Genomic DNA, 20,270 nt, shown 5'->3' with positions numbered 1-20,270 from the left:
GTCAATTGGATGATTTATTGAGGCTTCCTCCCCCTACTCTCTCCCACACCACCCACAAGCCCGACCTCAACACTGCTACAGCTTAACACAAGCACACTGCATTACTGTCACGCGTACTTTATTTGTTCATGCGTAAATTTGTGCTACTGTGCAGTCTTTAGTAAATTTTATTCTAGATCTGACAACCAAGTAAATGGAGTACTTCAGATTGCCCATTTACAATAGGTCTTTCACTATGTAAATCTATAATTGCAGCAAATACTCTAAAAGCGTTGCACAGCAGGGTTAAAAAGACCAACAACTAATGAAATGAAAAATGAATGTTTTTTCAGTACCTCCCTCTCATAACTTTTAAAATATAAAAAAGTCCCCAGAGTCCAAGGTGACATCTTTAAATTAGTCAAACAGTTCAAAACCAAACATACCCTACTTGTAAAATTTTAAAAAAGCAGGAAATCGTCACATTTTTTTTATGAACTTTAATCAGAAAATGTTTAAAAGATTGATAAATGATGATTAACCCTCCAATCCCCAAACTGTTTCTGTTCACACACGATGCGTTCAATGACCACTGGAAAGTTGAATATCCAAAGATATTATTTCAGCATGAATAACAACACTTTTACAGAACAGAGAAACTGTTTGAGTCTCAAAAGATTAAAGTCATGTTGGAATACTAACATTTTACAGTCGCAACACAGTTTAGTGTCATGTTGTCAGAGCAGCTCACCTGTCCGGCAGTCTGGACCCATCCAGCCATCCAGGCACACCTGCGCTCCTGAAGGCTCACAGCGGTAGTGGCCAAAGTAGTCGTCCCGAGGAACACACAGCTTATTGCACTTGTTACTGTAGTAGTTATCGTCACAGCGCACCCGGATACGATACATGAGATGGGCCACCGGGCCGTCATGCAAGATGGTCTGCCAGTGGTCACCAGGGTTGATCATGCCGGTGTGAATGCTGCGCTCGATCAGCAGCTCATCTTCGTCTAAAGAAAAAAAAAGCAAATAAGATGGAGACAAATCAATTGAGCTGTTGATACTTTGCTGTGATTTGACTTTAAAACCAAGTTTACCAATGCTGAAGATCTAAGAAGAATGAAGAGCCCACCGTGAATATCAGTAAGGTTGCAGATGAACCAATAAAGTTTAGACTCATTTCCTTTCCACTGCACAGGGTGGAACAGCTCCTCTCAGTGTGACAAAACTAGATTTTGCATCATGAGCATACAAAAATTCATTGTTTCCCAACAATCATAACCAAAGGAAAAAATCCAAAGTTATGTCAAATGTCTATGCTGTCATTTTCCATCAGTTCAAAACCAAAACACAATCTGCACCGACTTGTTTTAATACATGTTCATTTGAAGCTGATCCCAGTCTTCAGTGCATTTTGCTTTTATAAGATCAGCGGGAGCCATCTTAAGCCAGTAACATACAAAGGCATTTACAGTATGGACCAAACACATGCCTTGTGAAAACATCTAAACATCAAGGTCTGCGGCGGTGCTAACCACACATGGCTCCATGTTAATGACTGGCTCATGGGTCTGGAGAAACCACAACCTTTCCTTTCCTTCAAAAACAGCCTCACTCGGATAACTAGTGCATTGAGAAAGACCAGCAGAACATCCCATTCCCAGTACAATGCAGTCCAAGGCAGTAGAACCCAGCACTCAAGCTGCATGCAATGTCAAGAAGCAATTACTGTAAAAGGTTTAAGCTTCAGATAGTGCTTTTGTCTGCTTTTTTCTTCTACTAACCATCCTTTGTCTGTGGTGCACAGCACCCACTACAGTGTTTACACAGCAAGCCCACCCACAGAACAATATAGTCCTCATACAGACTCTCTCAAATCTGTTTGAAAGGAGACATTCAAGTTTTGCAGTCACTCTGCTGTCTGGACAGGTTTGGATTACTTATGGTGCCGTCCACCCAGACATATTAAAGTGAAGAGTCTATTCAAAGTGTGCTGATTGCCGCTTTTACCATGAGGGTATGACTGAAGGTATTTGTCGCAGAAACAAGCCATTGCTAAACAATCAAATGAAAATTTAAATTAGTCGCTAATTTTGCCATACCAACCATGCCACCAACGGGCCAGATATTCCCTCCAGGAGTATCTAGAGATCAAAAACAGACCTGTGACCAAAACACAATAGCTAATGCCACCTCTCAAAACCAGATATGTAAATAAGCATTCATTTCAAAAAAAGTTTGTTACATAAACTTAAAAAGTTCATGATGGGTCAAACTGTTTCTGCTGTCTCTAAATTGCAAACAAGTCAGTTATTTCTTGTTTGATGGCTGTCACCTCTCCATGAGCTGTTATTATCTAACCCAACTGATCAGAGGACCAGAAAAATCTTCATCTGGATGGATTCATACAGATACCTTATAAGGCAGAGCCTTGCCATTTAAAGAATCCTAAATAGAAATCTGTGGGAGAATTCTGTAACGCAAAAGATGGCGGTTGTATGACACACGTTTGGCTCATCTCCCAAAAAGCCAATTGCCTGCTTTATAAGAGCAAGCATCAAGGCAATCATGCTGAGAGGAGTTGAGTACACAAACAAATTAGAAATCTGGTATGAAGAATTATGTTCTCACTTCTGTCAACACCTCTGGGCACCTGCTGTACATGTTGTACACATTAATTTCTGCATATTTAAATTTTTGTGAAATAAATAATTTAAGAAATGCAATTTTCATTTTCTTAGGTTTTATAATTTCCGGAATTGTAACTATGTTGTACTTCACAAAAACATTTTTGACTTGTCTCTACAAGAAAGGAATTGGCACACAGTGTGTAAAAATGTGGCAGGAGTCATCAAAAAAAGCACAGAAACTGCTTGGGGTTCTGAGGGTTAAAGCAAAAATTAGTCGGAATCCGTTAAGGAACAAGACACTACAAGTTATCATTTGTCTTAATGCAATAAGTCAAAGCTGCTATGTGTCCATCTCTGACAAAGACTGACAACAGGAGACTCCTACAGAAAGGAAAGGTGATAGCAAACAGTGATTTGAAACACTGAAATCAGACTACCGTATTTTCCGCACCTTAAGGCGCATCGGACTGTAAGGCATAGTCTCGATTACGGGGTTTATTTCTGTACTTAAGCCATATATAAAGCGCACCACCTTATTGGGCGCATGCTAAAACAAGGAAACGGAAGCAAAACAGTGAGTTTGGTTGAACTTTATTCTACTACGCATTTAAAAATACACACATTATTTTTTGATCAATCTTGTCACAAATCCATCAAAGTCCTCATCTTCTGTATCTGAATTGAACAGCTGGGCTATTTTGACATCAAACTTGCCGGGTTCATGCTCGTCATTGTCGGAGTCAGTCTCGCTGCCGGCGGCCGTATCCCGCTCTGGCGGCGGTCGACTCTCCGGACGACACAGTCATCATCAGCAATGATGCCGGCTTTCATGAAAGCTCGGACAATAGTCAGTACTGTACGAAGCTTTATGTAATGTTCTCTAATAGGTTTATCGCTGTCAGCGTGTGTAGTGTACGTATTACGTCCCTATGTCGGCGGGAAATGGTCCGACAGTCAGATTTTGGAACTCAGTGCACACATAAAACGCACCGGGTTAAAAGGCGCACCATCGATTTTTGAGAAAATTAAAGGCTTTCAAGTGCGCCTTATAGTGCGGAAAAAACGGTACATGGCATCTTCTAAGATAAAAAGCTACACATTCTTATTCAGCATACAGACGCTTTGATATCACGTTGTGGTGTGTGTGTCTATATGTGTGCTTGTGTAAAGTACCCACTGAATTTTAAGTATGCAATTGAAATTCATTGTCTGCAGATTTATCCATTTTCTGGTGGAAGCACACATTACCTACTAAGCTTCATGTGCCTCGTCATGGAAGGTCTGTGTGGTGGTTACTATCATTTAGCCTCTCGCATGCAAACACTCACAATAAACAGAGTTTGCCTCTGTGCAGCTTTCTGCATCAACACTCTACAGAAAAAAAAGCAATCTTTTTTACAGTGGGGCCAAAGTTGGCAAACAACGTCTGTGGAAATAGGGGTTCTGTGATTTCCTTTTCTCCATGGCTTTGGGCTAAATGCACCAAAGGCATTCTGAAGCAGGAAGACCCACATGCATACACACAAATACACACATGCACCTTCCTCTGCTGGGGACTGACACAATGTCAGACAGAATTAAGCAACAATAACAGAAATCACCCCCGGCTGTTGCCAGATAGAGAACAATGGGCTTCGAGCCCAAGCCGGTCTCTGCTACCAAGTGTCTAAACACTGAGCCCGGCCACCCAGTCCACTCCACTTCCTGCTCGATAAACACAAGGAAAACAGCCGGCTGCCTTTCCTGAGGACACAGGGGGAAGGGAAGAGAGGCACACTGGAGGACATGAAGCTGGAGGAGAGGAATCTGACTGTCAGACCTGCACACTGGTAGGCTCTTACGTAGGACCAGACAGGTGCTGGTGCTGACTCAGGCCAGACATCAAGTTGAAGCTGATGTCTCACTGACCTAAGCATGCCATGTATTCAACATTTTATTTTGTATATGTCTTTTTGTGCACAAAAGATAATCTTAGGGGCAGCCAGTTTTTAACTTTGAGAAAGGCACCAATACTTTAGTTCCTCTATTACAATTATTTTTGTGAACTGCAAGAATAGCTGCCTGGAAGGCCATTAACAAACTGAAGATACGACAAGTCTGACTCCACCTTCTGTCCTACACTTCAGGATTGATCATTCACGACAGCAATCATTTCTTGTTAAAATCTTCAAAAGGTTCCTTAAGTAGATCAGATGCAAACTGCCACAAAATCACATACCAACAATAGAAAGTTTGGCTGCAAAAACAATCCTCATGTGCTCCCTGCTTTATAACAGTCTATCATATCCCCTAATAATAGAGCCTCCCTATCCCTCTGTCACTCCAACGGCCTCTGCATGTCTTGAGGTCATGTAAGTCTTTCATCATCACCATCTAAACCCACAGGTGGAGGCTGAAGCCGGTAAAGACCGGCAGCTGATTTGTGGGGCAGCCTGCTCCACCCGCAGATGGTCTTGGCATACAGGAGGGTGCAGGGTCTCTGTCTGGTGATAATCAATCTAATCCAGCCACCAGAAATGTTAACCCCCAAGTGGTGTGGCAGCTTTGCCCTAGTTGCCTACTGTGACCCTTTGGGTTTCACTTGTTTTCCTTATTTAATGTGCATTAACTTCAGATCATTCCTTCCTCCTTTTTGTCTAACTATCCGAGTGTGCTTTTCCTTCTTAACATGAAAATCATTGGATGCCTGCCTTGATAAGTAAAGGGCTAAATTCAAAGTGAGGTGGTTAAATTTAAAATAAACCTGTTATCTGCAGGTCTTTAAAAAAATTTTTATTAAAAATGATCAATTATTATCGAGCATTTGTCTAAAATTTTCACTATAAAATGAGTCTATAGGCCATTGTGACTATATTAGTGCAGCGGATTGCAGAACCATTACATTTTGGAGTGAGAGGGGCAAGAAAAATGCATTTAATATGTATCCATCATATTAGTATCAGGTCTGCTGAGTGAGGTTCAAACCAGTGCAGCTCAGGTTTACTGCAAACAGTTCATCCCTATTACTGATAATTCTTTGACTTGGAGTCACGTAAAAGAATTCCAGTGTACTTGTACTGTGATGTGCCTGTGCAAATGGCAATAAACTGTACTCTATTCGATGACTAGATAACAGTTCCAAGCTCTGAACTGAACATGTAAGTATTAATTGAGAAGTTAAGTAATTACTGATCAATAATATTCTGACTGTTGATGAGAGTTCTATAACTTTGATGAAGTTTAATATTTTAGAAGTACTGATGAATAGTATCCCATTGTGGCTCTCTTCTGGTTTGAAATTACTTTTTTCATTCTTCCAAAACATACCACTATACTTCCCTAACACAGCTGAATTTGGTGATAGACTTAGAATATCAGCAGACAACAGACCGGCTAAAATTAATAGAACAAAACTATCAATTCTTTTAGTCAGACAGCCAAAAAAAAGACAACGCTGCCATTATGCATAGCTCTTGCACATATTTTGTTCAACTGAATTTGGTGACCTGTAGAAAAAAGAAGAAAAAAAAAGGTCTTGATTTCTCCTCATGAAATGCCAAGACCCATTGAAGTAACTATTAAGTGTGAAATATTTAAAGCAGTGGTGACCTGTCCAACTCACCTGCTAGGCAAAGGCTACAATAACCAATGTAGCTCACTGTGACCTTAAAGAAGTTTGTTAGTACACACAGACTCCCTTGTGATCGTCCACAGATTTTCAAAGAAGCATTTGTTCTAGACGTTTCTGTTTCTTGAACCCATGACACTAAGGTTGAAGTCAGCTGATGTCTGTGACCAAACTGCAGGCTTAGTTCAGTTTTAGGAAAGCATGCAATACAAATTAAACTTTTGCTTGAGCTTTTGCATAAAATGAAAACCAAAGCAATTTCCTGGTTATCCAAGGGACATGAATCCACTAAGATGCCAAAAATGTGTTTGTGTCTTGGATCTATTTTGCTTCTTTATAATGATTTGGCTGAGGCTCAAGTGTAAATAACTGGCAGGAAATCAATTGGACCGTTTCTCAAGCAATATTTCGTCCTTACATCCATCAGAAACATCAGGAATAATTACTGTAAAAGTACACAATTACTGCAGAAACAGGAGACTACATAGGGCATGCAGCAATCTAACCAAAGAGCGATGATGTCAAAATCTATTTCTCCTCCATTGTCTGCATTCATGAGTGGAAGTGCGATTGATGTTATGGACAAAACAGGATGTCATGATCTCATATAAATAAGGTACAAAATTGAACAAGAGAGGACAGCGTGGCCCAGTAAATACACAAATGCATGTACATGCTTGCTTGCACAGAAAGGTAGTAGAGGTTCACGAGAAATGCCACCGTCTCCACAGATCAAAGGTACATCCAGACATGCAGATATTGTAGTCCTCTTCCTCCCAGACTGGGCTACTGCTTAGACGGGAAAAGGGGTTGTACAGGAGTCCACCCAGCGGACATAGCCAAGGGAAAACAGGATACAGCTGGTCACAACTGACCGCCAGAGCCCACATAGCTGAGAAGAACCAAGGCTTGTAGTCTATATGAAGTGTCTCAGGGGGCTACTGCAGTGCATGTCTGTATTAATATATGGCATGCATCAATCAGCCACAACATTAAAACTACTGACAGGGGAAGTCAGTACCATTGATGGTCCTGGCATTCATGAGGAAGTTACTATGACATGTTAAACACTGTTGCAGACACAGGCAGAGGTCTCACTTATCACCACAATGTTCCCCAGCACACTACATAAACTGCTCAGAAACAGCTTGAAGAACACAAGAAAGTGCCAATGTTTGTGACTCAGCCTCATGTCTCTCCATCTATCCATCCATCCATCCATCCATCCATCTATACACACTTAATCCTGATTAGGTCACGGGGGGCTGCAGCGTATCCCAGCTGACTTAGGGTAAAGGCAGGGGACACCCTGGACAGGTCACCAGTCTATCACAGGGCTACACATAGAGACAACAAAACACACTTACATTCACACCTACGGACAATTTAGAACCACCAATTAACCTGAGCACGTTTTTGGACTGTGGGAGGAGGCTGGAGTACTCGGAAAAACCCACACTGCACAGGGAGAACACTCAAACTCCATGCAGAAAGATGGGACACAAACCAGGGATCCTCTAGCTGCAAGGCGACAGTGCTAACCACTATGACACTGTGCAGCCTCTCTGGAGTCCAATATGACCAAAAAATAACAGGATGTGCTGGAGCAAACCCAAATCACAGAGACTCCAACTTGTAACCTACAGGAGCCAAAGGATCTGCTGCCAATGGACAACCCTCAGAGGCTCCATATCCTTAGTCCGACAGCGTTTTATTCTAATTATGAATTCTTGAATTACGGTCAAAAACATGCTTTGTGAAGTTATGGTGACTTTTGGTCAGCAAAACATAATCAGATCATCCTTGTTTCCAAGTGAATGTTTGTTCCAAATATGCAAAAATGTATTAAAAGTCTTCCTGAAAAATCCCATTCACAGAGTACAGATGGACAACTTAAAAATAAAAAATAAATATTTTTGGGATCCTTATCAAACATGTTTGCATCATCTAATGTATTGTTAAAAGTACTGATGTCAAAACTGGAATCAAAAATCAAGTGCTCATGCCATATTGAGCAAATCTTACAAGAACTTCTTTAACTGCTAAAATATTCCATTTCTTGTAGCAAAGCCAAAGCACTGATGGAAAGAGTTTAAACTTACTGTTTCGAGTCCCGTTGTCCCAGTCCCTGGCCTCTATGATCAGCGTGTATGTCCGCTGCAGGGAAAGAAAAAAAGAAATGTGTCAGAGTAAATGAAGGACAGAGTGCCATTCCTGTCCTTTATTTCCTTGACTGATGGCAGGTAGGATGAACAGCTCTGTCCATGTGCTGCTTCAAGGTAGTGCTGCTCCTTTTCCCCAACAACACAAGGAAACACAACCACCTTCATTAGGATCAAAATCAATACATTTCCAGTAGGGGTGTAATGGTACACGTATTCGTACCGAACCCTTCAGTACAGGCCTGTTCGGTACAGAGGTGTACTGCAGCACGAAAATTTTAAGACTATTAAGAACGTACAGAATTGTTTTAATTGCGAAACCTAAAACTTTGTAGTGCTCACAGTTGCGGTGGATATTCTTATTTCTCCGGCTCACAGTCGGGCAGTATTGCGGAACTAAAAACAAGCAGGAGTTTCCAGGGAACCACGGGATGTGAGAGATTGTTTATTCTCCTGCTGGTGTTGTGCAAAATTGTGCCTGCCCGCCGAGATCTGCATGCAGGTCGTGGGAGCGCACCCGCTCCGCTAAAACGGAAACTATGAGACGCCAATCTGTTTTCTATGGCACAGTACTTTTTGATAATGAAAAGATGCTACACAGGGTTCTTACCAGGATTTTTTTTACAGCGTAACGGCAGGTCCTCCCACGCACGCACGCGCAATAGCCTTCATTAAATCTCGCAAGTGGCAGGCCCAGATGTCAGCCAATGAGCGTCACGCAGATGCTCCAAATGCTCGTGATTTAGGTCACTATTCACCATACATGGCATCACGGAAACAACCGAGACATGCTAATTGTGACCCCGAGATTGGAAGAGACTCTTAATTTTAGACAGGAACGGGTCAATCGACAGGAAAGTACAGCTGAGGTGGGGAGACAAATGAACCTAGATAGGCACCCAGTCGATAAAAACAAACGCACATGGTGTTATCTGTCAAAATAACAGCGTAGCGGCCCTAATCACAGCGTAATCTTTTAAACTGACAGCGTAATGGCCCGTTACGCTGAAATGCGCTGGCGAGAACCCTGCTATATGAAAGCTTGGATCTGCATGCAGATCTCGATGGGCAGGCACAACTCGGCACAACACCGGCGCTTCATGGCTAATGCTAGCAACAACGAGAAGAAGCTAGAGCTGGAAGACGCTCCGGCGTCATTAAAATCACCCGTTTGGGATCTCTTCGGTTTCCCAGTGAAGTACGAAAAAGTAGAAAAACCAGGGGACAAGACGAAGGCCGTATGCCGACACTGTGAAGCAGTCCTCAACTATGCCTCCAGCAGCACATCAAACTTAGACACACATTTGAAAAAGCACCATCCAAGCGTAACTATCCCCGTTGCTAGGAAAAAACCGTGAAGTGTACAAACGATGCTCCCAACATCATTTTATCAAACCCTATGTAGCAATTCAGAATGGGCTAAAGCAATAACCAAGTCCATTGGTGTTTTCATAGCAGCAGATCTACGACCATACTCCGTTGCTGGGAACTGAGGTTTTAAACTTATGATAAAGGTCAGCTTACATCAACTTTACATTATTTCTGTGCTCTTCGCTATAGATAAATGACTACATTGTGTATTTTTTTTTAGCCTACTAGTATATCCTGCTGGTAAACAAGAGCCAAACTCCATGGTATTGTTTTTTAAAAAGCAATTACATTAAAATATATTTCCTATTTTAGGTGATAGAGCCCCGTTATGAAGTTCCTTCTCATCCACACTTCAGCCAGAAAGTCATACCAGCAGGTTTTTTTTTTCATTTTTCCCCTTGACTGAGAACTGAACGGAACCGTGACTTCCGTACCGAAGTACGTACCGAACCGTGATTTTTGTGTACCGTTACACCCCTAATTTCCAGTGATGTCTCAAGTTGCCTAGAGAATGAATAGGATATTCTGAAGTACAAAAAAACACAACATTTAGTATTATTAAGGGAGTACCAAACTACAACACCTGCTATTGTTTAAAAGTTTCTCTTTCTTTCAATGAGTACTGTAAGTAATCAGTGTGGTAAACAAACCAAAAGAACAAAGGAATCATTTGAATGCAAAAATATGTGTCATAGTCAACAATGTTTTATCTTGTTTTTTGCAAACATCTGAATATTCCAATCCAAAGATGAATATTTTTTACTTAATTATCTTCACTATTGGTAATAACATGATGTCTGTCTCCTCTCCACCACAAAAGAGGAAGACTTAACAGAGAGCTGTTGCCATTATGTTCCCAAATTCACTTCAGAGTTTGACAGGTAAACATCACGAATGATCACGTGTTCCTAAAACACACAAAACAATGGGAAGCACATCAGCTACAGTCAAGTGATTCTCACACACACGATGCAAAAAAAAAAAAAAAAATCGATTTCATTGCTACTAGAGCATCTCGTATATGCAACTTGGCCCCACAACCCAGAGACGTGCTTTAGTTACGTGGCCAGTGAAATCCAAATATTCATGAGTAAGAGTGCAACATAGGGTAAGTACAACTGTGGGAAGAAGCCAAGAGAAGCTGCAGGACTTAGGTGTGAGGAAGTGAAAACGCAAAAATGCCTGTGATGTACCAATTTTCCACCAGTTACATATGTAATTCAGCAGTATGAACCTACATCCATGTAGCCCTCCTGGCTTGTGAGTGAAGCTTTTCAGTTGTAATACAAAAATTCTGGAAACCAAGTACAGCACCATCATGAATGTCAAATGAGGAAAAGGTCAAAGTGCAACTTCACTTTTACCAGCCCTTGTGCAACCTTTGACTCCAAGGATGAAGCAAGTAACTGACCAGCTGCCCACTGTGATGGTAACCATGGATATGAGATTGTTTCAATCCACTTACAATTCCAGTCAAGAATGCTAAACAAGAATAGTACATCTTCAATTATGCTGACAGGAAAAAAAAAAGATATGCACCATTTCTTTGTGCTTCTCTAATGGTGAATGTAAAGCCAAGAAAAAGAAAATATAGAGCTGTAGATGACTCAAAGATGTAGACAGTTTAGAACAGATTTTTTGACAGCAGACATTTGGAAAATCAGGCCATGGTATTCCTCAAGTCACAAGACAGGTGATTACAATTTGGCAAAATTAACATTTCTGGTAATTTGTGTAGCTAAATCGAGCACTCCACTCCCCTCAAATTGTACATCACACACCAACCAGGGAGAACCTCAGCCTTACTCTGAAAGTAACCAGGATGAGCACTGCCAGAGCCCTACAAAATGGCCTCCAACAGGCCACTGGTGTGAATGTCTCTGACCAAACAATCAAAAAGAGATGTAATGAGAGTGGTCTGAGGGCCTGACATCCTCTAGTGGCCCCTGTGCTCACTGCCTGGCACTGTGGAGCTTGATTAGCATTTGCCATAGAACACAGGAATTGGCAGGTCTGCCAATGGTGCCCTTTGCCCGTCGTTGCGCTGTAAAAAAAATCCTGGTGAGAACCCTGACGATATGTACGGATACTAAATAGTATGACCTAAATATGTAGCGGGCGGCGGGAATTAATGGGATTCAGAAACAACCCCCCAATTAATTAATTGTTCCTTTTATAATTTCCAACCAATAAGTCCTGATAAGTCCGCAGCGGTGGATTTGTAGCAGGATCGCAATCATGTGATCATCAGCAGGCAGCTGACATAGTGTTCACTTGTAGTCATAGGTACAGTGATGGCATGCCGCTATCTCGCAATGATACAGAACTCTTGAACAAATCCATGAATCCAGACTATGAGCTGCATCAATGCCAAACTCTAATCACTTGGTCCTTGTGTCATTTCTGACCATCCCTGAAAATATCATCCAAATCTGTTGGTCTGTTTTTAAGTAATGTTGCAAACAGAACAAATATGAACAAATATATACAATTTTGTTGTATACCCGTGTACAATGACAATAAAGGCTTTCTATTCTATTCTAATATACGGATGGATAGACAGACCAACGCCAATTGTCACATAACTCAAACGCATACAGACTCATGTCTCTTTACAATGAATATGAAACTAGAGCAAAGAGGAGGTTAGCTGAGCTTGGCATAATGATTTTAAACAGGGAGAAACAGTCAGCATAATAAAAAGATCCACCAACCAGCCCCTTTAAAGCTCACAAAAAAAAAGCTTCATCATCCGTTTATTCACCTGTTAACCTTTAGGTGATGAAACTGCATCCAGTTGGTGGAAGTGATCCTCTCATCTCTGACAAAGAGAACAGATAAAAATATTTTCCTAAATGCCATCCTATTCCCCTGACACACACCTGTTAATTATAATTTGCTCCTAGACACTGAGTGTTAGCAACTGGACAATCTTGTGTATTGACACCATCTTAGCTGTCTGACAAGATGCTGTAACTGGCTAGAGTAGATTAGAGTTCTCAACCGCATTTTAGATTCAGGAACAGTTTTTTTGTCTGAAAGCAGCAGAATCCACATCTTTTCTAACCTAAATGAACTTCAGTTGTACTCTGACAAAAATCAGTCCAAAAACACTCATTACAAAAACACTAAGAAATGTTCAGAAAGGCCAGGGGTGTTCTGCCATGTTTTCAGGAAAAAATAAGCCTCAGCAGGTATGATGCCCATTAAGGTCACTTTGCCAATATTAGCTGTGCAAGATGAACTGGCTTTGTCCTTGGTTGTGAGACAGAGAGGTAAATCAGCAGCTAAGGGGATTATCTTGTTTCACATCAAGTTATGCTTTACAATTGACTGGTATAACAGTAGTAGTACATTGATGAATGGGTTTTACTCTGGTGAAATTATTAGTTCATGATTAAAATAGTGGATCAACAGTTGATGATTTATGCACGTATGAGGCACAGCATTTTTTTTTTAAGATGTGGATTTGCTTTTTTTTCTTCTATACAATTTTTTAGATGAATCATGATTTTGGACTGGTCGTTTACTTTGACCTTTGGTATGAGGGAATGGTTAACCGAGTTGGGCTGCACAGTGGGGTAGTGGTTAGCACTTTCGCCTTGCAGCAAGAAGATCCACAGTTCAAATCCCGGGGTGGGCCTGGGATCTTTCCGCATGGAGTTTGCATGTTCTCCCTGTGCATGTGTGGGTTTTCTCCGGCTTCCTCCCACAGTCCAAAAATATGCTGAGGTTAATTGATTAATCTAAATTGTCCCTAATTGTCTGTGTGATTGTTTGTCTGTATACGTAGCCCTGCGACAGACTGGCCCTGTCCAGGGTGTCCCCTGCCTTTGCCCGAGTCAGCTGGGATAGGCTCCAGCACCCCCCCCCTCCCACACACACACACACACACACACACACACACACGACCCTAGTGAGGATAAAGCGGTGTACAGAGCAGTGGTTCTCAACCCTGTTCCTCAGGACCCCATGTCCTGCATGTTTTAGATGCTTCCCTGCTCCAACACACCTGACTCAAATGCTCAGCTCGTCATCAGGCTTCTGCAGAGGCTTGATGACGAGCTGATCATTTGAATCAGGTGTGTTGGAGCAGGGAAGCATCTAAAACATGCAGGACATGGGGTCTTGAGGAACAGGGTTGAGAACCACTGGTATAGAGGATGGATGGATGGATGGTTAACTGAGTTGCAACTAATTTTCGCACTGATTAATTTGCAGATAATTTTTTCAATGGTAAATGGTTGTATTTATATAGCGCTTTTATTCAAAGCGCTTTACATGATACATCACATTCACCCATTCACACACACATTCACACACTGACGGCGGGAGCTGCCATGCAAGGCACTAACCACAACCCATCATGAGCAATTAGGGGTTAGGTGTCTTGCTCAGACACCTCGACATGAGCACGACGGGGGGGATCGAACCGCAACCCTCCGGTTGCGAGACGGCCACTCTAGCCACTGAGCTATGCCGCCCAATGAACTGAAGAGGAATGTGATCAGGAAAGTGATTCTAAGACAAAAAATATTCAGTTCATATGATACACAAAAACAGCAGAGTCATATTCAGAAATCTGGTTCCATGGAAAGTGACATTTGAAAAAATGACTAAATGATAGTCAAAGACTTTCTTTCTTGATCGATCAATCAGTTAACTACACTTACTGTATTTCAGCTCTAACGGCTCCTTAAAACACTACTGTCAAACTTCTTATGGACTGACCTATTTAGGTATACATTGTGTCTAAAACCTGCAGATACTAATTTTTTTGCAACGATGGAGCAAAAATATAAGAATTCTGTACAGACTCAGCCCACAGACGACCAAGTTTAAGCAAATATGAACTTGTACATAAATACACACACACAAATGGAAAGTAACCAAGCTAACCAGCATCACAGGAGTAATCTAGCTGGTGTGCTGCAGGGCACACTGCTAGGCAACCAGCTGACCTAAATAGCGCTCATTACGTCACTACCAGTGACAGTTGTAGTAGTCGCAGTGTGACTGCTGTGACCTCTAGCATAATGTCATTGATGGGATGTTGGACTTGTGGCGGTTGGTTGAAAAAAATAAAAATAAAGCAACAAGTATTTGAGGGAGTTGTGTTTGCGTGAATGAAGCGAGGAAGACTGCAGATCATGCGTGTTTGTGGATCTGTGTTGTTGATCTGGGGGGCCAACAAGCTGGTAGGCTGGTTGCTGCTGGGCTGTGGGATTAAGTAGGCTTGTCTGGCTGTGGGTGGTGGCGGGAGGAAGGGGAGGGGAGTGTTATTGTGGAAGACCGAGGGTGACAAGAGAAGGGGATGGAGGAAGACGGTATGGGGTGAGCTAAAGAGTCTAGGTCTTACTTGGACGCAGGGAATACAGGTGTACGAGACTGTATCTGCAGGTAAGACATAAAAAAAAGTAAAATAGGTGGCGATATTAGAGATGGAAATTTAGAGGAGTCAGTTACAGAAAAGTCAGAGGGTGGTGATGTGTAAAGACAGCGCTGCTGTCACCGGAAGCTCTGTCAACTCATCCAAACACAGACGCACAACAGATGCAGCCTTAGAGATGGATTATTTGACATGAACGTGGATCATCCTACGACATGTCGCTCGGCTTCTGACCTTTTCACCCATCCCCCCTCCCCCTACTACAAAAGAGTGGGCTGGCTGCCCCAGTCTGAGGATGTGGGTGGGTGTGTGCCAATGCATATAAAAGCAACTATGAGTGGCAATGCATGCATTAGTGACTGGACATCTGAAGATGAAGGCGGCCTGATTCGTGAGACTATGCAGGAGACAAACCTTGTCATGAGGCAGAATCAAAGATCAAAGGCAGAACAGGTGGTCATACTATGAACTGTGCCTCTGTGGAATGTCCTTAAATCCAGGCTTGCATGCATACCTACATGTTGTAAATGTTCGGGTAAATAGTCCCCTGAGTCAGTGTACATTGGGGATGAGCAAAGCCACAGACTAGCCTGGTTTCCCACAGACCATCCCAGTCTGTGATTAGCTGGATTAAGTGACAGCTGCCCAAATGGTTGAAACGAGATAGATGGATGGGCAGGGGGATAAAGGGGAGGAGTGGGGGAGGGAAGGGGAAAAGGCTACTGAACAAAGACCCTTGTCCTAACACCGTAACTCACCCCCATTCCAATCAAAACCATTGTCCATGAAGAGACACAGTCAGCACGAGGACAATTAGTGTCAGCATGTGTGCTACTGAGCAGGACAGTTGTATTGCTGAAGTCAAAACAAGCTGCTGCTGGTTCTTACACAATTTCTAAACCTATACTCAGCTCTTCTAATTTTATTCACCTGCCCTTTTTCTCAACTGAGCCAACTCGTCAGTTACGTTTGTCAATGTGAAATAGTTTCTCTGAGACTACGAAGAATCCTCTGTCAGTCAAATCTCCAAAACCCTACCCGACCCTTCCCCTGATGGATTAGAGGATTTACTTGGAGAAATCCTAGTTTTCAAGTCAAGAAGGGGGGCATGAGGAAAAAGGATGTTTGTGTCATGCACTCTGTGAATCTGCATTTGCTTCATGTAATGATGTAACACGCAAGTGTCATCTTTGCACCACATCACATTAAAAATTTAATTCAGGTGGTCATTCGAATTCATCACAAAGGGCCACACTTGTGAAGGCAGAAGATGGAGGGGATGTCTGGGGAGAGCCACAGGTGTAGGTTCCCACGCTAGATGAGGGGTGGATGGGTGGAAGGTGGCTGTTGAAATAGAAAGACAGGGAACAGAGAGAAGTGGCAGTGGGAAGTGGAAGCCAGGGCAGGTTGGGGTCACTAAGCATAGGATCCGCATGCTTCTTTTTCAAAAGAGGGGTCAGCCCTCTGCATGTGGGGCGATGTGCGTGTTTGCATTCGAAGAATACTAAGAATGTGAGATCCAGGCCTGGTGTGTAATCCCATGCAAGATCCCAGTCTTCCAACAATTCAGTATCACTGGAGGGGAGCGTCTGTGTTGTTGGTCTGAGCTATGATTGACTCATCTCTGCCTCATGGGGAAGACTGGGATTTCAGATGTCGATTGAGCTTTGAGAATTATTCATAGTAGCTGGTTTGATGCCTTTTGTGCATAAAATTCACAGACTATTATTATTATTACTATATTATAATTTCTGTTTCCCGTGCCACACAGAGGGGACCTGAATGTCCAACCTCCATGTTCCTAACTCCTCCACAGGGCGCTCCACTGACATCTCTTGATTCATTGCCTTTTGATGGAACATGAGGTCATCACAATTCATCCCATGGCCAGTAATCGTTGCATGTAATCTTCATTAATCTGTGATGTCAATCCCAGCTTTTAGTTTTACTAGGGCTGACTTTACGCTATTCCAGCAAGGGCATCGAGCTGCACCGAGGAGGAAGGACCAGTGAACACAGTACCATGTGATGCTTCAAGTACCTTTTTCTGACATTTATCTTTGGCAAAAACTGGTTTAACAACCATGGTGCTCTATCAGTCTCAACTGGCACTAGTTGATAGCTGTCCAAGAAATAACAGAATGACAAACAGGCTCGTAAATTATATTAATTCACTCTGAAATGTCCTACTGCATTTCTTATTGTAATGAGTTCAACTGTGAGTGAAATATCTTGGTATCATTATCTCCTAATTTAATACATGAGAACAGAAAAGGGTAAATGTTCTAAAGTCTAAAGACCTTCTGAGAGCGCAATGACAGAGGCTTCCAAATGGAGAGGAGCTTGTCAGGGTCTGGAGGTAGATCAAGCAGCTTCTCATGGGTAACGCATAGAAAAAGTGGATGCAAGTTGAATCAGCTTCCTACTGCTTCTGCTGGGAGGGTGAACTCACACAGAAATCTGTCTTGGTCTAGCTCTTCAATCTGTTCAGAGGAAAGGATCAAAGACCTCCAGTGGCAAAGTCTTCACATATGTGGTGATGATGCTGGCAGGGACAGAAGAACAAGTTGGATGTTTTTTGAGGCCTTGTGACATTTGCACTGAACATTGTTGTACTTTGCTTATTGCAGGATTCCTGGCAGATATATTTGGAGTTTAAAGGTAGGTAGTGTCTACAGATACGGACCCGTACCCGTAGCCTGTGGCCTACGGATACGGCACTTTCCCTTATCATAAATATTAATTAGACGGACATGAATATTAATGAGCCGGCTGATGAACGCGCTTTGTGATTGGGTGGTAATCTGACGTACATAAATATTAATGAGCCGGCTTGGTAATCCGAGTGATGAAGGCGCTTCCGTGATTCGAGGTGAATCTGCGTGCCGAGCCTGTCATGTCAGTCATCTGCTGTTCTCTTTTCTATCATGCATAATGTCTTATAAATATCATTATCTGACTTTTTCACGGACAGCGATTTGGGGGTTGAAATCAGCACTACTATTAAAAATAGCAAAACTTTTTATTCACATGACCCTTTTCTAATAAAGCACAAACAGCAAACAAAACAAATGGCAGAACTAACAGCCAGCAAACTACAAGTATTTTTTTACCTTCAAAAGTAGCGACAGACTATTACATATTAACAACCTAAACAAAACCCTGACGTATTTTCTACGTCTGTCAACACAGACACTGCACGTCAGTCACTTTAATGTTAGCGGACTCTGTTGAATGGCTAAGTTACATAACCACAAACAAATCTCACAATATCACAGTAAATCGAGTTTGTGGGTTTTTTAAATTCATGCCGAATTAAAGAGCTGCTCCTCACCATTCACGAGTGTTTGTTTCATATTCAACATCCTTAACTTTATCTTGTAAATTAGCGTCTGAAATTAAATGGGAACATTTGCAATGGAGTTCGTCAGCCGCTTCCACCACTGAACGCGGTAAACTAATTAATAGGAACTGGACTTCAAACAATTTAGACACGGCGTCTAAAAGCGTAAAAACTACATTGTCTACATAAAGTGTGAGAGGAGACGGTGTATTTTTGGTTAAATTATACAATGTTCGCCGTCAAAGTCATTCATATAAACTGCCTGTAATGTGCAGCAAATAGTAGTTAACTGGCGCCAGCTCTTCAGTGACCTTAACGGGTCCGTACCTCTAGTACAGATGCTACAGGTACGGGTCCGTACCTCTAGTACAGATGCTACGGGTACGGGTCCGTACCTGTAGCATCAACCTTACAGGTAATCTAAAAAGGACATTTACTCTTACTCCTAAATATGAAAATACTATTAATTATGCAGAGATAGCTGGTTAAGATTAGGGTGAAGGTGAGGTCTGAGAAAGCACATCAAAACATGACCGCTTAAGATTTTAATATTAGAGTGCCGAAAAACACATATTGGTGAGGAAAAAAAATTGATTCCTAAACTTCAAAGCCAATCCCAAGCATTTACAGTGTGAGAGTTGGCACCTCATTTTAACCAGTCTGACTCCACAGATGTAGACAGTGGGTATGAGTCTGCAATTGAACAAGTATATCACAAAGCATTCTTCTTCTCTTCTGCTACCTGCATGTGATCGTTTTCAAAATCTCCAGTAACCTAAACACTGAAAATGGCAAATCTTGACAAAGGTTTGGGTCACGCAGTAAGGCACACCTGCTTGGTTCTTCAGCTGAAAAGATACAAGAATATTTTGCTTTCTAACAAAGACGCCCTTGAATGTTTGCCCACTAGTTATGGAAAAAGCTTAATATTCACACAAGTGATACTAAATGTATACATCTATGGAGCATTCAATTCAGCAAACTTATCCATACAGATGAGGCTAACTCCAGTCAGCATGGCAACCATTTTTCCCCACATAAACTCATCTCATCAGCTTGTAGTCATGCACCAAACTAAACAGATTTTAGACAATATCAGCAGATAAGTTAAGTAACATTTTTCCTTTGTAGATCTTGCTAGCCGATTATGATTAAATGCAAGGTTGAGGAGCAGATACAATCACATCTCTCCAGTAAAGAGGTGGAGGGCTATGAGTTCTGCATGCAAGTCGCTTGCCAGAGTCATGTGCCCAGAGATGCCGCACTGAAGGCAAGGCGTTTGGCTAGCTGGTGTATACCGGCTGTGCACACACACACACGGCCCATTGAGCATGCTGCTACTATGCCAACAGGGTCATTACGCATGCATTTCCAATACAACAAATCCCTCCCTTCCTAGTGTTAATTATCCAGCATGATCTAAGATGTGGCAACCTGTAAAACAAACACCAACACAGGAACATATGCACAGAAAGGCTAAAACAGTTCATAAATGTCATCAACTAGTGAATGATGACTCAAAAATACACTGAAAACTATGAGGTGGTTAGAGTTGGGGAAGAAAGTGATGCTTCCAAGACTTAAACAGGAATCACTCATGTTTCAAACTTTTCAAATATTTTGCCTTTAAAACGTAAACTGCTATTAAAACAGTCAAGGACATGTTGCTTCAGAACATGGCTGTATCTTACCTGAAAATGCAAGTCACACAAGGTTGACAGAACCAATAAACAAAAATAGCTCTTTACACTTCATTATCATGTGTGCTGAGATACATATGACAAACAACT

The 20,270-nt window shown here is 42.0% G+C and overlaps 1 protein-coding gene across 3 annotated transcripts in view; it reads right to left on the bottom strand.

Moving 5' to 3' along the window:
* Positions 1 to 20,270, bottom strand: part of jag2b (jagged canonical Notch ligand 2b) — a 71,289-nt gene that overhangs the window by 38,513 nt on the left and 12,506 nt on the right. For all 3 annotated transcript variants that reach the window (XM_051960899.1, XM_051960900.1, XM_051960901.1), the window contains exons 3-4: positions 8,318 to 8,372; positions 731 to 988 (exon numbers count right to left, since the gene is read on the bottom strand). In XM_051960899.1, coding sequence (XP_051816859.1) covers positions 731 to 988; positions 8,318 to 8,372 — 313 coding nt within the window. The remainder of the gene's footprint in view (positions 1 to 730; positions 989 to 8,317; positions 8,373 to 20,270) is intronic.

This window comes from Acanthochromis polyacanthus, chromosome 16, assembly GCF_021347895.1.
Source record: "Acanthochromis polyacanthus isolate Apoly-LR-REF ecotype Palm Island chromosome 16, KAUST_Apoly_ChrSc, whole genome shotgun sequence".
NCBI classification, from domain to species: domain Eukaryota; kingdom Metazoa; phylum Chordata; class Actinopteri; family Pomacentridae; genus Acanthochromis; species Acanthochromis polyacanthus.
The sequence above is the reverse complement of the archived record's forward strand: the minus strand, read 5'-3'. Positions and strand labels throughout refer to the sequence as shown.